The following is a 19,425-nucleotide window of genomic DNA, read 5'->3' on the forward strand; positions in this document are numbered from 1 at the left end:
TTCCACCATGTCTCCAAGTATATGTCCAGCTTGTTCATTATGGTACTTTACTTAGTCTGTATCTACACTGGGATCTCTTTTTCTATGATTTAGCTCCATCTCCCAGAGTTTCTCCAACTCAAAGTCTTTTATATAACAATGATAATAATAATAATATTTATTTAATGCTGTGTGCTAGGCATTGTGCTAAGCAAGAGGTAGATACAAGGTTATGAGAGAATGTCTAGTCTGTTATATTGCCCTCTCCCACGTGCCTAGTACAGTGCTCTGCCTGGAGTAAGTGCTCAATAAATAGGACTGACTGACCCTGTCACATATGAGGCTCATGACATATCAATCTCCCTTTGCAGCAGAGGACATTTACACTAGATTAGAAGCTCCTTGAGGGCAGGGAAAATGAGTGAGCCCCATGTGGGACAGTCCCTGTCCAATCTGGCTAACTTGTATCTACCTCAGAGCTTAGAACACTGCTTGGCACATAGTAACAAATATCGCTACTGGCAGCGAGGCTTAGTGGAAAGAGCACGGGCTTGGGAGTCGGCGTTTGTGGGTTCATTCGTTCATTCATTCATATTTATGGAGTGCTTACTGTGTGCAGAGCACTGCACTAAGCACTTGGAAAATACAATTCAGCAATAGAGACAGTCGCTGCCCACACCAGGCTTACAGGCTAGAAGGGGGAGACAGACAGCAAAGCAAGTTAACAGGCATCAATATAAATAGAATTATAGATATATAAACATCAAAACTAAATAACAGGCATCAATATAAATAGAATTATAGATATATAATCATCAAAATTAACTAACAGGTATTCATATAAATAGAATTATAGATATGTACATATATACACAAGGGCTGTGGGGCGGGGAGGGCGGGTAGAGCAAAGGGAGCGAATTGGGCCAATGCAGGGGAGGGGCAACAGAGGATAAGGGGGGCTTAGTCTGGGAAGGCCTCTTGGAGGAGGTGAGCCTTCAGTAGGGCTTTGAAGAGGGGAGGTGTGGTTGTTTGGCGATGTGAGGAGGGAGGGCATTCCAGGCCAGAGGTGGGCCAGGGGTCGATGGCGGGACAGGCGAGAACGAGGCCCAGTGAGGAGGTTAGCGGCAGCAGAGGAGCGGAGTGTGCGGGCTGGACTGGAGAAGGAGAGATGGGAGGTGAGGTAGGAGGGGGTCAGGGGATGGAGAGCTTTGAAGCCAAGAGTGAGGAGGTTTTGCTTCATGCGAAGGTTGACAGGCAACCACTGGAGGTTTTTGAGGAGGGGGGTGACATGCCCAGAGCGTTTCGGTAGAAAGATAATCCGGGCAGCAGAGTGAAGTATAGACTGAAGTGGGGAGAGACAGGAGGTTGGGTGATCAGAAAGGAGGCCGATGCAGTCATCCAGTCAGGATTTGATGAGTGATTGTATTAACGTGGTAGCGGTCTGGATGGAGAGGAAAAGGTGGATCTTGGTGGTGTGGTGAAGGTGAGACCAGCAGGTTTTGGTGACGGATTGGATGTGTGAGGTGAATGACAGAGAGTGGAGTGAAGGATGACACCAAGGTTACGGGCTCGTGAGACGGGAAGGATGGTAGTGCCGTCCACAGTGACGGGAAAGTCAGGGAGAGGACAGGGTTTGGGAGGGAAGGTAAGGAGCTCAGTCTGGGACATATTAAGTGCTCGGGGGGTCATGATACAGAGGTGCATAGGCAACCAGTGGAAATTTTTTTTTGGGGGGTGGTGGTGACATACCCAGAGCATTTCTGTAGAAAGAAAATCTGGGCAGCCGAGTGAAGCATGGACTGAAGTGGAGAGAGACAGGAGCATGGGAGATCAGAAAGGAGGCTGATGCAGTCATCCAGTCGGGATAGACGCTGGGGTGGATACGAGCAAATGGTGTTGGATACAGTCCCTGTCACACGTGGGGCTCACAGTCTCAATCCCCATTGGACAGATGAGGTTACCGAGGCCCAGAGAAGTGAAGTGACTTGCCCAGGATATGGGTGGGATTAGATCCCATGACCTTCTGACTTTCAGGTCTGTGTGCAAGGCCATGCTGAGAAGAAAGTTGAAGGAGGACTGGAAGGTGGAACAGGAGAAGCTGGGAGTGGACAGGGAAGGCAGAGTGACAGGCGGAATAATCATTAGGACACGCTGACATTAATTTTACTTCTGATGAAGTAAAACTAGGCTAGCCTATTGTGAAATCTCTCTGACTCCAGTAAATACATCGGCGTGCCAATACGATAATCGATTAAGTACACCATACTAGGTCATTTTGGCAAAAATAGACTATCTGACCTAAGTTAAGGAATAAATCTCCTATCTATACTGTTGTTCCCTGTGAGAAAATTGGTTCCCACTTACAACATTTTCATTTAAAATGCATTTTCAGGAGGCAAGTGTATCAAAAGTTTGGGAACTGGCTATGATCCCTGATCATTTAAAGATAAATCCCCAAAATACTAAAAGTAAGTGAATTTTCCTAGTTACAGAAGAAAATTAAAAGCAGACAGTGAGATGAAAGAATGTTTATTTTATCACATGGCTGTATTAAAAAAACCAACAATCTTTCCTGTGATTTTGTCTGAAGACAGAAGTATGAATGAGGAAAGTGTTTCCGAGTGGAGAAAGTTTTGAAGAAACCTCTCTTGAGAGTTTAGAGTTTCTAACATATTTACTGATGGACTATAAAAATTAAGTAAGAAGACTAATTTGGTTTAATGGTGCAAAACTAGTTAAGCTGAATGAAATACCCCGCACTAAAGGCTTGGGCAGAGCTAATTTTCAAGTATTTATTAAAATAAAAATCACTTAAAAATACAAATTACACTGAAGAACCAAAAAAAGTCCATTGATCTTTAAAAACAAAGATCTCCAGGCAACCTGAACCAAGAGCATGTTTCCAAATAATGTAGTTATTGCAAGTCGATGAAAGATCTGTTTCCCCAATGTAATCAACTTCAAAAGTGCATTTCTGAACTTGGCAGCTCAATGAACCTTTTTAGAATGTAAACTCCTGAAGGGCAGTCTGTGTCTTCTATACTTATTTTACCCTCCAAGTGCCTTGTACAGTGCTCAGCACACAGTAATCCCTGAATACAAATGAATTTGTTTTGAGTAATAAGTCAATAGAACTGCCATGAAATTTCTCTTTACACTTAACATTTTTACTTCACTTTTAACGTTACCTAAACTCTTCCGTTCCATTCTTCAGGCTGTGAGTCCCTGCGGCAGTCTGAAGTTCCAATGAAAAGTCTGTGCCGCAGCCTCATGGTATTTAAAAAAAAGGTAAGCGAGGCACGCCAGCTTCAATCACTAAGTTCTTCCTCATCGCTGAAATATGCGCTTTTCTTTATCCGCGGCCGCCTCGAGTCATCCGATGTTGAAGGTTCCCCTGAAGTAGGTTTCCACTGTTGCTGCTCTTCCTCCACTTTAGCTTGCTGAAACGGAGAAGAGTGAAAATGCTGGGTGTTAGATACTATTTCCGGTGCAGTGAATCCCCCACATATTGTTCATTCATTCATTCATTCATTCATTCATTCATTCAACTGTATTTATTGAGCGCTTACTGTGGGCAAAGCACTGTACTAATCGCTCAAGTGCTGATAAAGGTGATAGCTGATGAAGTAAAATTACTTTTACATCAAGTAGTTAGGAAGAATTTAACTTGTGTCCTAATGAATCTCAAGCTACAGTCCTGAAAATACTGATTTTTACAATAATAATAATAATGCTGGTGTTTGTTAGGTGCTTACTATGTGCAGAGCACTGTTCTAAGCGCTGGGATAGATACAGGGCAATCAGGTTGTCCCACATGAGGTTCACAGTCTTCATCCCCATTTTACAGATGAGGTAACTGAGGCACCGAGAAGTTAAGTGACTTGTCCAAAGTCAAACAACTGACAGGTGGCAGAGTCGGGATTAGAACCCATGACCTCTGACTCCTAAGCCCGTGCTCTTTCCACTGAGCCATGCTGCTTCTTACAAAAAAGCCAAAGTTCCTCACACCCAGAATCTTGATTTTTCCACTTCTCTTGGGAATGTTTTATGGCACCAAATCCAAAACTAGGTTTCACAGTCTTTGATTTTTCCTGAAAACATGTATCTGGGGGAACATGGTTCTTTCTGGGCGCTGATGAGTCAGTTCAACCGGCCAGTTGGACTGTCCTTGTCTCAAAGTTTCAAGATGGGGCAGTCGACAGAAAGATCACTTGCTAATAGGACGTGGACCAATCAATCGATATTTCCCAAGCACTTACTGGGTGCAGAGCACTGTACTAAAGGCTTGGGAGAATATATCATGACAGGCACGTTTCCTGCCCACAATGAGGGATGGCACAAGAAGGACAAGCGATGTTTCTGGGGGACCTTACGGCCCCTCAGTTGTCACTCCCCTTCGGGAGGTAAGAATAATAATGTTGGTATTTGTTAAGCGCTTACTATGTGCAGAGCACTGTTCTAAGCGCTGGGGTGGATATAAGGTCATCAGGTTGTCCCACATGAGGCTCACAGTTAATCCCCATTTTACAGATGAGGTAACTGAGGCACAGAGAAGTGAAGTGACTTGCCCACGGTCACACAGCTGACAAGTGGCAGAGCCGGGAGTCGAACTCATGATCTCTGACTCCGAAGCCCAGGCTCTTTCCACTGAGCCACGCTGCTTCCCAATAAGTTCCCAGTAAGAACTGCTGGAGGGTATATACGGAGCCTCAGTGAAGGAGAGAGAAAACCAATGATGAGAGGTGCCCTTGCCTTCCCGAACAATCAGGGAAAAAAGCAGGAAATATCAGCACAGAGTGAGATGGAGGAGAGACTGAATGACAGGAATCAATTGCAAACTGCCCAAATCACACAGAATATGGTTCTACGGATGTAACCCGGAGTCTAGACTGTAAGCTTGTTGCGGGCAGGGGACGTATCTAACAACTCTGTTGTACTGTACTCTCCCAGGCGCTTAGCGCAGCAGTCTACACACGGTAGGCGATTAATAGATACCACTGATTGGGTCTATTCATGAATCACTACCTGAAAAGCTATGGCCTGGCTGAGGCTATCAAGAGTAGGGTCTTCTCCTTCGTCTTCACTTTCTTCCACTTCTTCACTGGAAGACATGAAAAATAATGCAAAACATGAAGCAAGTAGAAGACGAAAATGGGAGCAGTACAATTTCAAGTGAATAAACAAAGGCAGATATACGTACATTTCTTCCTCTGGCTCAACTATTTTCTTTTTTTTCTTTTTTTCCCTCTTTTTCGGCGGTTCGCGTTCTCCGAGCATATTTTTGGGACAAGCATAACTTAAGTGCCCTGTTTCCTTAGTTAAAAACCATAAAGAAAAAATATGGTTGGAAGAAATCTGTCTTGTTCTTAAGCATCACAATATTAGAACTTTTGAAATAATTCAAGGAATTAGTGTAAGACGAAACTGCTACAGTGACGTTTCCGAATAAAAAAAAGATTACAATAAAAAGTTGTACACCTATCAGTCTTTGAGTGAAAAGATATAGTTTAATATTACTTTATGAATTAAGAAATGTACACCATTAGCCTATTTTCCTCCTAAACATTCTAAAGTATACTAATACTTGAGAGAGAAGCAGAGAAGCAGCGTGGCTCAGTGGAAAGAGCATGGGCTTTGGAGTCAGGGCTCATGAGTTCGAATCCCAGCTCGGCCACTTGTCGGCTGTGTGACTGTGGGCAAGTCACTTAACTTCTCTGTGCCTCAGTTCCCTCATCTGTAAAATAGGGATTAAGACTGTGAGCCCCACGTGGGACAACCTGATTCCCCTATGTCTACCCCAGCGCTTAGAACAGTGCTCGGCACATAGTAAGCGCTTAACAAATACCAACATTATTATTATTATTATTAAAGTATACTAATACATATAATTATTAGAAATAGCATAATTTTCAATATTTACATACCACAATAGGTTGTAGAACTAATCCTGATAAATTCCAGAGTTTCTGCAAGAAACAGGTGGGTGTGGAGAAGGGAAAGGAAGATAACTCTACTAAAAACTCTTTCTCATTCTGAATTTTCTTCTAGTCTAATTTAGACTATGTTATGCAGGTCCAGAATAAATTTTAAAAACAGGAATAATGAGCCGCAATCTGGAAAACTGCAGAATTGGTGCTTTAGCTTATTAAAACGTGACTGAAGTGAATTCTCAAGTAATGATCTAAATTCATACTTCAATACGATTTTCCAAATTTAGTATGGTAGAATGTATTTCTGCACTTGGCCTTTTGGTTAGTTTTCAAAAATTTCCATAAGTCTGAACTGGAACAATTTAATGGTGATGAAAAATCACCGCTCAAGCAGGGCTACACCTCATTCTTAGAATACAGATTTGAGGGTCACTTAACCCATGATTAAACGAACAGTAATAATAATATCCCTGAAGAGGACTCCATTCTTTTAGTCAATGACATATTCAGCATTACAGCACTCTTGATGCCTTCAAAGGCACGTTGCTCAGGATGAAAAACTAAGGTGAAAGGGAAACTGGAGCTCTACTACTAATAAAAATAATTATTATGGTATTTTTTAAGCGCTTACTTTGTGCTCAGCACTAAGCACTGGGGTAGATATAAGGCAATCTGGATAGATACAGCCTCTGCCCCATATGAGGCTCACACTCTTAATCTCCTTCCATTTTACAGATGAGGTTAACTGAGCCACAGAGGAGTTAAGTGACTTGCCCAAGGTCACACGGCAGACGAGTGGCAGGACTGGGATTAGAACCCACTATCTATGACTCCCGAGCCTGTGCTCTTGTCACTAGGCCACGCTCATTAGGATTACTTACTAATTTACTTTTCAACCGTTAAGCATATGCCCGAATTGCTCAAGTACCATTTTAACTTCTGGCAGTTTTGGGAAATCAGAATTTTAAGTGCCTAAAATAGAAGGCGGTGAAAAATGGGAAAAGAGAAAGAAAATGAGTTTGTTTCAGCATACTCACCCCACATTCGTAGCATTTGGATTTATCAAAGTAATTACGTCTTCGAATGAACTCTGCAGCTCTTCCATTATCGATAGCGATGCTGGCTTTTATTACTCGACCGAACAACTAAACCAAGGGGAAAGAAACGAACGTGATATGTTGAGTTCAGGACTAAAAATACCACCTGAGTCCCTACTAGACTTGCAGCTTTCTTGAGGGCAGGTCTTTAATAATGTTCCCTTTGCAATGCGATTCACGCTCTGTGAAGACTCAACTAAATACTCTAATAGAATTTAGTAATTTAGTATTAGTACTAAATTTAGTATTAGTACTAAATTAGTACTAAATTTAGAATTTAGTACTCTAATAGTATTTAGTTGAGTCTTCACAGAGTGACTTCAAGAATCCCAGAAAATAACACACACTATCATTGCCTGTTACAATTTTGTGCAGCAGCAGAAGAGGAATGCTTTCTTTGTTGTGCCGGCACGTTGTAGATGGGGATCTCTGCCTTCTGCTTGTGCATGAAGTATGCTCCCATTTGCAGTTTGTAGAGCTGCAGGATACTTTATGCACCTGTTCATCTCTCCAGTGTTTTGTTTTTTTTTCCCCACTACCTCCTAACAGCAAATGACTCCTTCAACTATTGCACCAATTTCTGGGTTGAGGAATTTTTACCCCGAGTGATTGGCTTACCTGTTTATTGTTCAATGTTCTGGAGCAGTTTTGGGCTGACTCTTTATCCAAGAACAAAATAAATGCGACCCCTTTACTTTTCCTTGTATCTTTGTCCTTCATAATGGTAACTCTGAAATAAACACACATTCTGCTAAATTACGTCAGCAAGAAACCAAACAGGCAAATGAGTGCCAAGAAAAACATACAAAATACGTAAAGGGGATTTAAATCATAAACGGTTTATGATCAGAAGGAAATCTGTTAACGGACCTGGCAAATCCGAAACTATTCCTAAAGTGGTTATAGAAAATGAAAGAGGATGAAGTCGAGAAATGTATTATTGAAAATAAAATCTGAAAGCAAATTATGCTTCTAAGGAGTCAAACTAACCTGAGGTAGATTGATTTACTGATTCAAATTGAAAATACCAAGGGATAATGTAATTTTTTACGATAAACTCTGCTTTTCCCAGTTGCAAATCATGAAAAGAAATTAGATGCTTTCTCCTACAAGGTGTCCAGTATCAAATTACTCAGGCAATTCTGGGCCCAAAATACTTACTGGAACTTCTAGACTGTAAGCTCATTGTGGCAGGGAATGTATCTGTTAAATCGACCTCTTCAGAGGTGGCTAAGAGAGGAGGAAAAAGAAGATTTGGGGATGTGGAGCAATGAATAGGTGATGAGTATGGTAGGACTTTGGGAAGTTCCCATTTGATGGTTTTTATTTAACCAATGAAGGGAGGGAGTAGGAGGGGCGTGATAGGAAGGAAGGAATTCCAGGTGCCCTCTTCAGTCTCTGAGTCCTTCACCTTTGCATTAAAATTCACTCATGTCTCACGTGTACTAAGAAAGTCTTCTCTGCACTTCAGAACTTCCTCCAGCAAATGTCAGCCTATGCCCCATCTCCCTGCTACCATTCTTATTAGTAATAATCAATCATACTGAACACTTACTGTGTGCAGAGTATTGTACTAAGCGCTTGGGAGAATACAGTAGAGTAGGTAGACACATTCCCTGCCCATAATGAGCTCACTTTCTACAGGAGGAGACATACATTAATATAAATTATGGATATGTCAGTGCTATGGGGCTAAGGGATAGGAGAAAAGGAGCAAATCTGAGGGATACAGAAGGGAGCGTGAAAAGAGGAAATGAGGGTTTAGTCAGGGAAGACCTCTTGGATTAGATGTGCCTTCAATAAGGTTTTGAAGGTGGAGAGAGTCATTGTTGGATATGAAAAGGGAGGGCTTTCCAGGCCAGAGGCAGGATGTGGGGGCTGCAAGCATGGGAGTTGTTGAGAGTTATGGTAGCGTTGCTTTGGAAAAGAAGGGCCAGAGTTTCAGCGGGTAAGAATGAATTTGAAATGGCAAATCAGCCTGGCACTTGGATTTATATCGCTAATGTGCAGTTGAGGGGCAAAGGAGCGTGGAAGTCGGACTACTGGCGTGACCACGGGACGGGAGTTGGTTGTGTGAGAGACTCCAGTTTGCCGGAGAGGGTGATGTTGAGGGTAGGAGTCGACGAGCCAGTGTGTGCCTGTGAATGGAATGGGGAAGACGAGGAGAGTGAATTGGCACAGGGGAGTCAATTAATCAATCAGTCCTATTTATTGAGCCCTTACTGTGTGCAGAGCATGACACTAAGCACTCGGGAGAGTACGATAAAGAGTTGGTAGACACGGTCCTCTGCCCACGAGGAGCTTACATTCTAGAGGGGAAGACAGTCATTAAAATCAATTATGGATAGGTACATAAGTGTTGTGGGGCTGAGAGGGGTGAGGTGGGGGGAGAAAAGGGCCCAAATCCACATCAAGGGCAAAGCTGAAGGGAGAGGGCATAGGGGAAATGCGGGCTTAGTTGGGGAAGGCCTCTTGGAGGAGATGTGACCTTAATTAGACTTTGATGGTGGGGAAAGTGGTGATCTGTTGTATATGAAGGGGGAGGATGTGGGTTTTAGAAAAACCATCTGGGCAGCAGAGGGTAGTGGGAAAGGCGGCTGGAGGCAGTAAGGAGGCTGATGCAGTAGTCCAGGCACGATGGGCTACGTACTCGGATTAGGGGAACGGCAGTTTGGGTGGAGAGGAAAGGGCAGTTTTTAGCAACGTTATGAAGGTTGAGCTGACAGGTTTCGATGTCACTGAACATGTGGGTTGACAGAGAGGTGAGCCGAAGACAGTGCCAAGGATCTGGGGCAGCCTTTTGATGGCTACTTTCCCACGACTGGCTCCTCCTGCTCTCAGCTCTATTCAGAATAAAGGCGGAAGGCTGAAGAAAGAGGATTCCAGGAGGAAGGGGCTTCAGGCCCATGTCCACATCCCTCCTGGCCAGGAACAAAATCCTAATCCTCATTTAATGCCATTTTCAAAAGAAGAAATCCTTTCCCTGTGGATAAATCAGTGGTGTTCATTGAGTGCTTAATGTCTGCAGAGCAGTGTGTTAAACACTTGGGAGAGTAGAATACAACAGAGTTGGTGGGCACGTCACCCGCCCACGACGAGCTTACAGGCTAGAAGGGGAGACAGACGTGTGGATGGGGAATGTGTTCGTTATACTCAAATACAATGCTCTGCACACAGTAAGTGCTCAATAAATACCACTGACTGATAGATAATATAAATGAATACATTACGGATATGTTCGTAAGTGGCGTGAATATATAAGAATCTGATATCTTTCATTCAGTAGTATTTATTGAGCGCTTACTATGTGCAGAGCACTGTACTAAGCGCTTGGAATGTACAAATCAGCAACAGACAGAGACAGTCCCTGCCCTCTGACGGGCTTACAGTCTAATCGGGGGAGACGGACGGACAAGAACAATGGCAATAAATAGAGTCGAGGGGAAGAACATCTCATTAAAACAAAAGCAAATAAATAGAATCAGGGTGATGTACATCTCATTAAATAAAATAGAGTGATGAAGATATATACAATTGCGCGGACGAGTACAGTGCTGAGGGAATGGGACGGGAGAGGGGGAGGAGCAGAGGGAAAGCGGGGAGAAGAGAGTTTAACTGCGGAGAGGTGAAGGGGGGGGTAGAGGCAGCAGAGGGAAAAGGGAGCTCAGTTTGGGAAGGCCTCTTAGAGGAGGTGAGCTTTAAGGAGGGTTTTCAAGAGGGGAAGAGAATTAGTTTGGTGGAGGTGAGGAGGGAGGGCATTCCAGGACAGCGGGAGGACGTGGCCAAGGGGTTGACGGTAGGATAGAAGAGAACGGGGGACGGTGAGGAGGTGGGCGGCAGAGGAGAGGAGCGTGCGGGGTGGGCAGTAGAAAGAGAGAAGGGAGGAGAGGTAGGAAGGGGCAAGGGGATGGAGAGCCTTGAAGCCTAGAGTGAGGAGTTTTTGTTTTGTGTTGAGGTCGATAGGCTACCACTGGAGGTTTTTAAGAAGGGGAGTGACATGCCCAGAGTGTTTCTAGAGGAAGATGAGCCGGGCGGCGGAGTGAAGAACAGACTGGAGCGGGGCGAGAGAGGAGGAAGGGAGATCAGAGAGAAGGCTGACACAGTAGTCTAGCCGGGATATTACGAGAGCCCGTAGCAATAAGGCAGCCATTTGGGTGGAGAGGAAAGGGCGGATCTTGGCGATATTATAAAGGTGAGACCGGCAGGTCTTGGTAACGGATCAGATGTGTGGGGTGAATGGAGAGCCGAGTCAAAGATGACACCGAGGTTGCGGGCCCGAGAGACGGGAAGGATGGTCATACCACCCACTGTGATAGGGAAGTCAGGCAGAGGACCGGGCTTGGGAGGGAAGATGAGGAGGTCAGTTTTAGTCATGTTGAGTTTTTGGTGGCAGGCAGACATCCAGGTGGACACGTCCTGGAGGCAGGAGGAGATACGAGCCTGAAGGGAGGGGGAGAGGACAGGGGCAGAGATGCAGATCTGTGTGTCATCTGCATAGAGATCCAAAACCCCTTTTGGATTTTTACCAAGAAAACCTTATGGCTACGCTGCCAGATCGACTGCAGATGGAGGTGGGGAATTCTGGGAGAGACGTGCCCATGGCATCACTATGGGTAGGAGACGATTCGACGGCATAGGACAAGACTGTGTTCTGGTATAATAAGAATTGTGGTATTTGTTAAGCGCTCGCTATGTGCAAGGCACTGTAAGAAGTGCTGGGGTGGACGCAAGCAAATGGGGTTGGACAAAGACCCCGTCCCACGGTGGGACTCACAGTCTCAATCCCCATTATTCTACAGATGAGGGAACTGAGGCACAGAGAAGTGACTTGCCCATGGTCACAAAGCAGACAAGTGGCAGAGTCGGGAGTAGAAGACACGACCTTCTGATTTCCAGGCCCCTGCTCTATCCACTAAGCCAAGCTGCTTCGTCTTCTGATTACTAGCACTCACGAACTTATTTACCCACTCCCTAGGACTTGTGTGTATATGTGTCCCCTCAACGATTTATTTTGACCATTCTAATTGTAAATACTTTTGTTTGTCTGCCCGTGTTTGAATGTAAGCTCCTTGTGGGCAGGGAAGGTGTTACTACTTTATTCTTCTCTTCCCAAGGGTCTAGTACAGAGCTCCAAACCAAGTGGATGCTGTCACTGTTACTGCCTTAAACCCAGTCCAACACAGGATAGAGGTGGGTCTGCAGGTAGATTTTTACAGCAAGTGCAACGCGAGTAACCAGCTCTTCACAAAAATAAAACTTATAACATAGCATTTCCTAAATCCATAAATTTCTGGAAAGTGCACTCAAAATATTCAATGCAACAAACCCGTCTCACAGCAAGCCTAAAATCTCTGACAGAGAAAATAAATTGGATAATTCGAAAGATGCTTTTGATACTCACTTCACAACTTTTCCATACTTGGAGAATATCTGGAACAAAGACCATCCAAATCAGAGTCAGGGATTTATTCTAAAATTATACAGCAGCACACAAAGACAATCTTTAGGAAAACAATCAGTCGGACTACTTTTTACGTATTTCATAAAGGACTATCCTGAACCAGTCTTGGCTGGCTGGAGATATTGGGTAGCTTGGTCGCTGCCAAGTGGCAGGGTAAAATCAGGTCATTAACTCCATTCTAAAGAATGAATGGTACAGATGGGAGGATGGGTTGGGCTGGCAAGGCTCTGGCTTCCGAGACGGGGGCAGGATGGCTAATGGCTAATGCTGTGCCAGTCTGAACTGGTTGTTGATGAAATTTCCTCCCCACCAATTAAAATCATCCCCTGGGAAGGTGGGCACCCCGAAAGACCCTCAGACACCGTAATCCCGATAACTGGACTAATTCCTCACGGTGTCCGCAGAGTTTGCTCGACGAATGAAACTGGGCCAAGTCTTTAGGTTATGGATAGGAAAATCAGGAAGGCAGAAACCTTATATTCTGGGCTCGCTTGCTTGAAATACACATATCATCATGGAAGGAATTCAAAGTATTTAAGACGGCAATCTCTGCGAGGTTGCTTTCCATAGGTAAAATTATGATAGCTTCTTATAAAGCAATTCCTAAAATCCTAGCGGGGAACCTGGGATGGTCAGAAAACCGGCATCAACGTCAAAACAATCTCTTTGTGATATATTTGAGCTTCTATTGGACTGTCTAATATTTGCCCACAGCGGCAGCAGAAACCCAACTATTTTTATATTGGAAGAGGCCGTCTTTCTTCCTGTGAAAACAGATTTGAGTCGTGCAGGTTCTTTTCAGTACACGCCAGGCACTCCGTTCTAAGTACGAAGGAAAAAGGGGGAAAAAAGGGCCCGGAAAATCTACATTCATCACCCTCTATTTGCTCGCTTCCAAAGTGAAGGCTCATGATACTCCTGGCCCAAGAAAGCAGCTAAATGAGCACTCTAGTCCATGATGGAGGAAAGACCACCACCTCTCGGCGGCTCTCCCCGGCCCTCTGTCAGAGAGCAGTACCGTGTGACAGAGACAGAGCCCCATCTGGAAGCCGCTTCTTTCCCATCTTCGTGTTCAATTTAGCCACCGTCAGTATCGGAGGAGAGTGTCGATGCCTGATTTCTACCACAGCCAAGGAGCGAATGGGGAATCTACGGTCTACATTTTAGGTAGTTTTAAAATCTATTTCTTGGGCTCACACCACCTGTAGTGATCCTTTGGACTACAATTCTGCAAGATACTGACTATGTAAGTACTTTACATCTACGTGAAATATATAAAGCCAACCACTTTTTTTTTTTAGAGAAATGAACTGCTATGTAAATTGGAATATTGCAACTATAGGTAGCTCTGGTATAAATTGCTTACCCTATATAAGTCATTGTTTGTCAGCGAGAAGGGCAAGTTGGAAACGTACACGGTGCTTTTACTTGGTGCCAATCCACCACTCATTTCTGGGACAGAAAGAAAAACCAATTATTTTGGAGCCTTTAATTAAATAAAATGTTTTTCAGTGAGAAATGAAAGCAGAGAAACAGACCCATCTGTTACCTCGCTTCTTAATTTTTAATAGTTCAGACTCTATAGATAGGAGAGGGAAGTCTCATCCGCCAAAGTCCACGACGTAGTCAAAGGTTTTCAGGAACGGTTTCATTGCTTCATTAAACAACTCCTACAACAAGTCCAGTGTAAAGAGCACTGTTTTAGATATCAGGAGATCTGGACTTGCACTTGGATCTGATTCATCACGCGCCCCCCCCCCCCCCCCCCCCGCCGGGCACCTCAGCACACGTCCAGATCCAGAATTTATCTTAAAATTTGTCTCCCTCTCCCCACTGTGAGCTCCTTGTGAGCAGGGAGTGCGCCTATCAAGTCTGGATTATACTCTTTCAAACGGTTAGTATGATGCTCTGCACACAGCAAACACTCAATAAATTCGACTGATTGCCTGGATTCTGCTTGGTGGGGCTTTGTCATTAGGCAGTGGACATTTCTGCCCAGAAAACACTAGGGCGTTCTGTGAGATGGACACAACCAGCAACAAACTAGAAAAATAGCTGGCTAAGGTGAGTAGCATAAAAGAACCACTGCTATCCTCTGGCCATTTCGTTCTTAAATGGAATCTGCCCCTTGAAAATCTTCCTGTGCACTTTGCAGTGTGCTCTGCCCACCTACCAGTTCACTGCACTCTGTGACTCAGTGGGAACACTGTGAAATCACTACCACTAGAATCAACTCCTTCATGCAGGTTCTTGGCCCTGAAGTTTCAGGATTTCCATTTGTACTTTACAGACGTTTAGACTGTGGGCCCGTCGTTGGGCAGGGATTGCCTCCATCTGTTGCCGAATTGCACATTTCAAGCACTTAGTACAATGCTCTGCACATAGTAAGTGCTCAACAAATACAATTGAAAGAAGACTCCAACATCAAGACAGTAAATGAAGAAACTGAAAGTGCTCATGTTTTCTCTTTGTTGCTTAAGTTTTAAAGAAAAAAACCCCTCTAATAGACGTTTTAAGGCTTGTTTATGCTGCAGTTTCTTGCTTCTTCGGGCAGCACTAGGACATTGATTTAGACCTTTTAGAAAACCAACTATCCTCTTTGGGAATCGGAATTCAATGCATGAAGATTGCTGGAGACTCAACGGCAACCTAGAATTTGGTCAGCAGAGCTTGCATGTTCTTAAATCTTGTCTGATATATTTTGTAAGCATTTGATCACATTTTATAACTAATTTTTCTTTTATCGCTTTTAGTTTGCTCTTTGAGGTTGGGGGAGGAGTTACAAAATGAGGTTGTGCAACCTTCATTTCGCTCTTTATAAGTCACTAAAATTTCTTCACGTTTTCAATCTGGACTATTATCAGAACAACCTTTACCTTACACAAGCGTTTTAAAAATATGTTCATGACCTTTAAAAGCATTTTCACACATTAGCAATTTTCTTTCAGATGGTAAACAGGCATGCAATCACCCCGCGAGTTCTGGTCTAAGCCAAACTACGCTGCAGCGAAGTAAAAATTAATTAATTCATTCATTCAATAGTATTTATTGAGCGCTTACTATGTGCAGAGCACTGTACCGAGCGCTTGGAATGTACAATTCGGCAACGGATAGAGACAATCCCTGCCCATTGACGGGCTCACAGTCTAAATGGGGGAGACAGACCAAAACAAGACAACCTAATAGCAATAAATAGAATCAAGGGGATGTACTCCTCATTAACAAATTAAATAGGGTAATAAAAATATATACAAATGAGCACAGTGCTGAGGGGAGGGGAAGGGAGAGGGGGAGGAGCAATAAAGATGTAACAGTGCAGACCCGGAACCTCTTTGTGTTATTTCTACTAATTGCTCTTAACCATTCCATTTAGTGCCAACTATTTTGCAGTTAGGCTCGGTGGGTGATTACCGTGGCAACTGCCGAGGGCTTACTATGTCCCAAGTACTGAATTAAGTGCCGGAATAGATAAAAGATAATCGGGTCCCACATGGGACTCACAATCTAAGTAAGAGAGAGAAAAGACAAATTGAATCCCCATTCTGCAGATGAGGGAAATGCCACAGAAGAAGGTTAAGTGACTTGCCCAGGGTCACCCAGCAGGGAAGTGGTGGAGCTGGGAAGAGCCCAAGGCTGGGAGTCAGGAAACTCGGGTTCCCATCCCATCTACGCCACGTGCCTTTTGTGTGATCGAGGACAAGTGACTTACTCTACCTCAGTTTCTTCATCTATAAAGGGGGGAGTCAATATCCGTCCTTCCTCCTACTTCAGACCGGGAGCCCCATGTGGGAGAGGGACCATGTCCGCTCTAATTCTATATCTACCCCAGCACCTACAGCAGCGCTTGACGGGTAGTAAGGACATAACAAATCAATCAGTAGTTGGGAGAGAACACCACAAGAGAAATAGCACGCACATTCCCTGCCCAAAGCAAGCTTTCAGTCTAGAGTAAGCCATAATAAATCCACTATTTTTATGATATTTACTGAGCGCTTACTAAATGCCAAGCACCGTACTAAGCGCTGGGGTAGGTACGTGACAGAGGTTGGGCGCAGTACCTGTCGCACACGGGGCTCACAGTCTTAACCCCCATTTTACAGGTGAGGTAACTGAGGCACAGGGAAGTGAACTGATTTGCCCAAGGTCACGCAGCAGATGAGCGGATCCACGTGCATCTACTCCAGTGTAGAAAAGCAGGGTGGCTTAGTGGAAAAGAGCCCGAGTCTGGGAGTCAGAGGTCGTGAGTTCTAATCCCGACTCCGCCACTTGTCAGCTGTGTGACTTTGGGCAAGTCACTACCCCTTTTCCCTCTGCTCCCTCCCCCTTTCCCCCTTCACCTCCCCTCAGCTAAGCCCCCTTTCCCCTTGCTCCTCCCCTCAGCACTGTGCTCATTTGTATATATTTTTATTACCCTATTTATTTTGTTAATGAGGTGTCCATTGCCTTGATTCTATTTATCGTGATTATACTGTCTTCTTTTTGTCCATCTGTCTCCCCCGATTAGACTGTGAGCCCGTCATTGGGCAGGGACTGTCTCTACTTGTTGCCGAATTGTCCATTCCAAGTGCTTAGTACAGTGCTCTGCACAGAGTAAGCGCTCAATAAATACTATTGAATGAATGAAAGAATGAAAAGGAGGCCTTCCCAGACTGAGCCGTCCCTCCCTTTCCCTCTGGCCCTGAGGTGAGCTCTCAGTAGGGCTGTGAAGAGGGGAAGAGAGTTAGTTCTCCCCTTCTCGCCCATGAGCCCGTTGTGGGCGGGGATGGTCCCTATTTGTGGCTGAACCTTCCTCTCCCAAGCGCTGAGTCCAGTGCTCTGCACACCCTAGGTGCTCAATAAATCTGACGGAGTGAACGACTATTATAATTACCCCACCTGGAAAACGGGGATGAAGACCATGAGCCCCATGTGGGACAACCTGATCCCCTTCTATCCTCTCCAGCGCTTAGAACAGCACTTGGCACCTAGCCAGCGCTTAGCAAATACCACCATTAGTTTCTCTGGGCCTCAGTTCCCTCATCTGTAAAACGGGGATGAAGACTGGGAGCCCCATGTGGGACAACCTCATCACCTCGCATCCTCCCCGGAGCTTAGATCAGCGCTTTGCACACGGTAAGCGCTTAACAAATGCCATTGTTATTATTACCCTATTTATTTTGTTTAATGAGATGTACATCACCCTGATTCTATTTATTTGCCATTGTTTTTATGAGATGTTCTTCCCCTTGACTCTATTTACTGCCATTGTTCTTGTCTGCCTGTCTCCCCCGATTACATTGTAAGCCCGTCAGTGGGCAGGGATTGTCTCTGTCTGTTGCCGATTTGTCCATTCCAAGCGCTTAGCACAGTGCTCTGCATATAGTAAGCGCTCAATAAATACTATTGAATGAATGAATGAATTATTCTCTGGGCCTCAGTCACCTCATCTGTAAAACGGGGATGAAGACTGTGAGCCCCACGTAGGCCAACCCGATCACTCTGCATCTTCCCCAGCGCTAACAACAGTGCTTGGCACCTAATAAGCGCTTAACAAATACCACCATTATTGTTCTTTGGTAAGTGCTTAACAAATATCGCCATTACCGTTATTAGTATCTTTCTCTGGGCCTCAGTTCCCTCCTCTGTAAAACGGGGATGAAGACCGTGAGCCCCACGTGGGACAACCTCATCACCTTCTACCCACCCCAGCGCTTATAGAAGTGCTTGGCAATAAGTGCTTATTGCCTTATAAGTGCTTAACAAATACCCACATTATTATTATTACTGTCAGTTCCCTCCTCTGTCAAATGGGGATGAAGACGGTGAGCCCCACGTGGGACAACCCGATGACTTTCTATCCTCCCCTGCGCTTAGAACAGTGCTTGGTACCTAGTAAGTTCTGAACAAAGACCATCATCAACTTTGCACCCCCTTCCCCCCAGCGCTTAGAACAGTGCTTGGCACCCAGTAGGCGCTTAACAGATACCATCATTATCATCATTCTCTGGGCCTCAGTTTCCTCCTCTGTCCAATGGGGATGAAGACTGTGAGCCCCACGTGGGTCAACCTCATCACCTTCTATCCCCCCAGCGTTTAGCACCTAGGAAGCGCTTAACAAAGACCATCATCATCACTGTACTCCCCTTTCCCCCAGCGCTTAGAACAGTGCTTGGCACCTAGTAGGCGCTTAACAGACACCACCGCCATTATCATCATTCTCTGGGCCTCAGTTCCCTCTTCTGTCAAATGGGGATGAAGCCTGTGAGCCCCACGTGGGTCAACCTCATCACCTTCTATCCGCCCCCCAGCGCTTAGAGCAGTGTTTGGCACCTAGCAAGCGCTGAAGAGACAACCCCGGTGATATATTCATGACTTGGATTTATGCCTCCCAGCCCGGGCTTGGGAGTCGGAGGTCGTGGGTTCGAATCCCGGCTCTGCCCCTTGTCAACTGTGTGACTGTGGGCCAGTCACTTCACTTCTCTGGGCCTCAGGGCCCTCATCTGTCAAATGGGGATGAAGCCTGTGAGCCCCACGTGGGACCACCCGATGACCCTGGATCTCCCCCAGCGCTTAGGACAGTGCTCTGCCCAGAGGAAGCGCTTAACAAATACCAACCTTACTATTATTATTGTTTGCCATGTGATCTTGGGACAAGTCACTTCACTTCTCTGGGCCTCAGGGCCCTCATCTGCAAAATGGGGATGAAGCCCGTGAGCCCCACGTGGGACCGCCTGATTGACCCTGGATCTGTCCCAGCGCTCAGAACAGCGCTCTGCACGGAGGAAGCGCTTAACAAAAACCAGTATTATTAGGATTAGGATTTCTCTGTGAGGTGAGGAGGACGGGGGGGGGGTGTTACCTGCGGCGTCGGGTCCTCCGGAGGCTCAGCGGCGCCTTCTCCGCCCGCGAGCCCCCATCGGGCGGCGGCGGAGGGGGGAGGCGGAGGGCGGGGGAGGCGGCGGTGGGCCGCGGTCGCAGG

General features: G+C 45.3%; 1 protein-coding gene across 5 annotated transcripts; it reads right to left on the reverse strand.

Moving 5' to 3' along the window:
* Window positions 1-2,491: 2,491 nt before the first annotated feature.
* On the reverse strand, window positions 2,492-19,385 carry ZCRB1 (zinc finger CCHC-type and RNA binding motif containing 1). 5 transcript variants are annotated; one of them, XM_029058397.2, is made up of 10 exons: window positions 19,306-19,385; window positions 14,017-14,137; window positions 13,834-13,919; window positions 12,408-12,436; window positions 7,625-7,736; window positions 6,947-7,054; window positions 5,904-5,945; window positions 5,180-5,292; window positions 5,005-5,080; window positions 2,492-3,419 (listed from the first exon to the last, which is right to left on the reverse strand). In XM_029058397.2, the coding sequence occupies exons 3-10, from the start codon at window positions 13,915-13,917 to the stop codon at window positions 3,288-3,290; spliced, it is 696 nt and encodes a 231-aa protein (XP_028914230.1). In that variant the 5' UTR covers window positions 13,918-13,919; window positions 14,017-14,137; window positions 19,306-19,385; the 3' UTR covers window positions 2,492-3,287. The 5 variants fall into 5 exon arrangements, with proteins under 5 accessions (XP_028914230.1, XP_039767166.1, XP_039767167.1 ...); XM_039911232.1 differs by having other exon boundaries at window positions 14,006-14,137; XM_039911233.1 differs by lacking the exon at window positions 14,017-14,137.
* Between the last annotated feature and the right edge of the window lie 40 nt (window positions 19,386-19,425).

This window comes from Ornithorhynchus anatinus, chromosome 2, assembly GCF_004115215.2.
Source record: "Ornithorhynchus anatinus isolate Pmale09 chromosome 2, mOrnAna1.pri.v4, whole genome shotgun sequence".
Lineage (NCBI taxonomy): Eukaryota > Metazoa > Chordata > Mammalia > Monotremata > Ornithorhynchidae > Ornithorhynchus > Ornithorhynchus anatinus.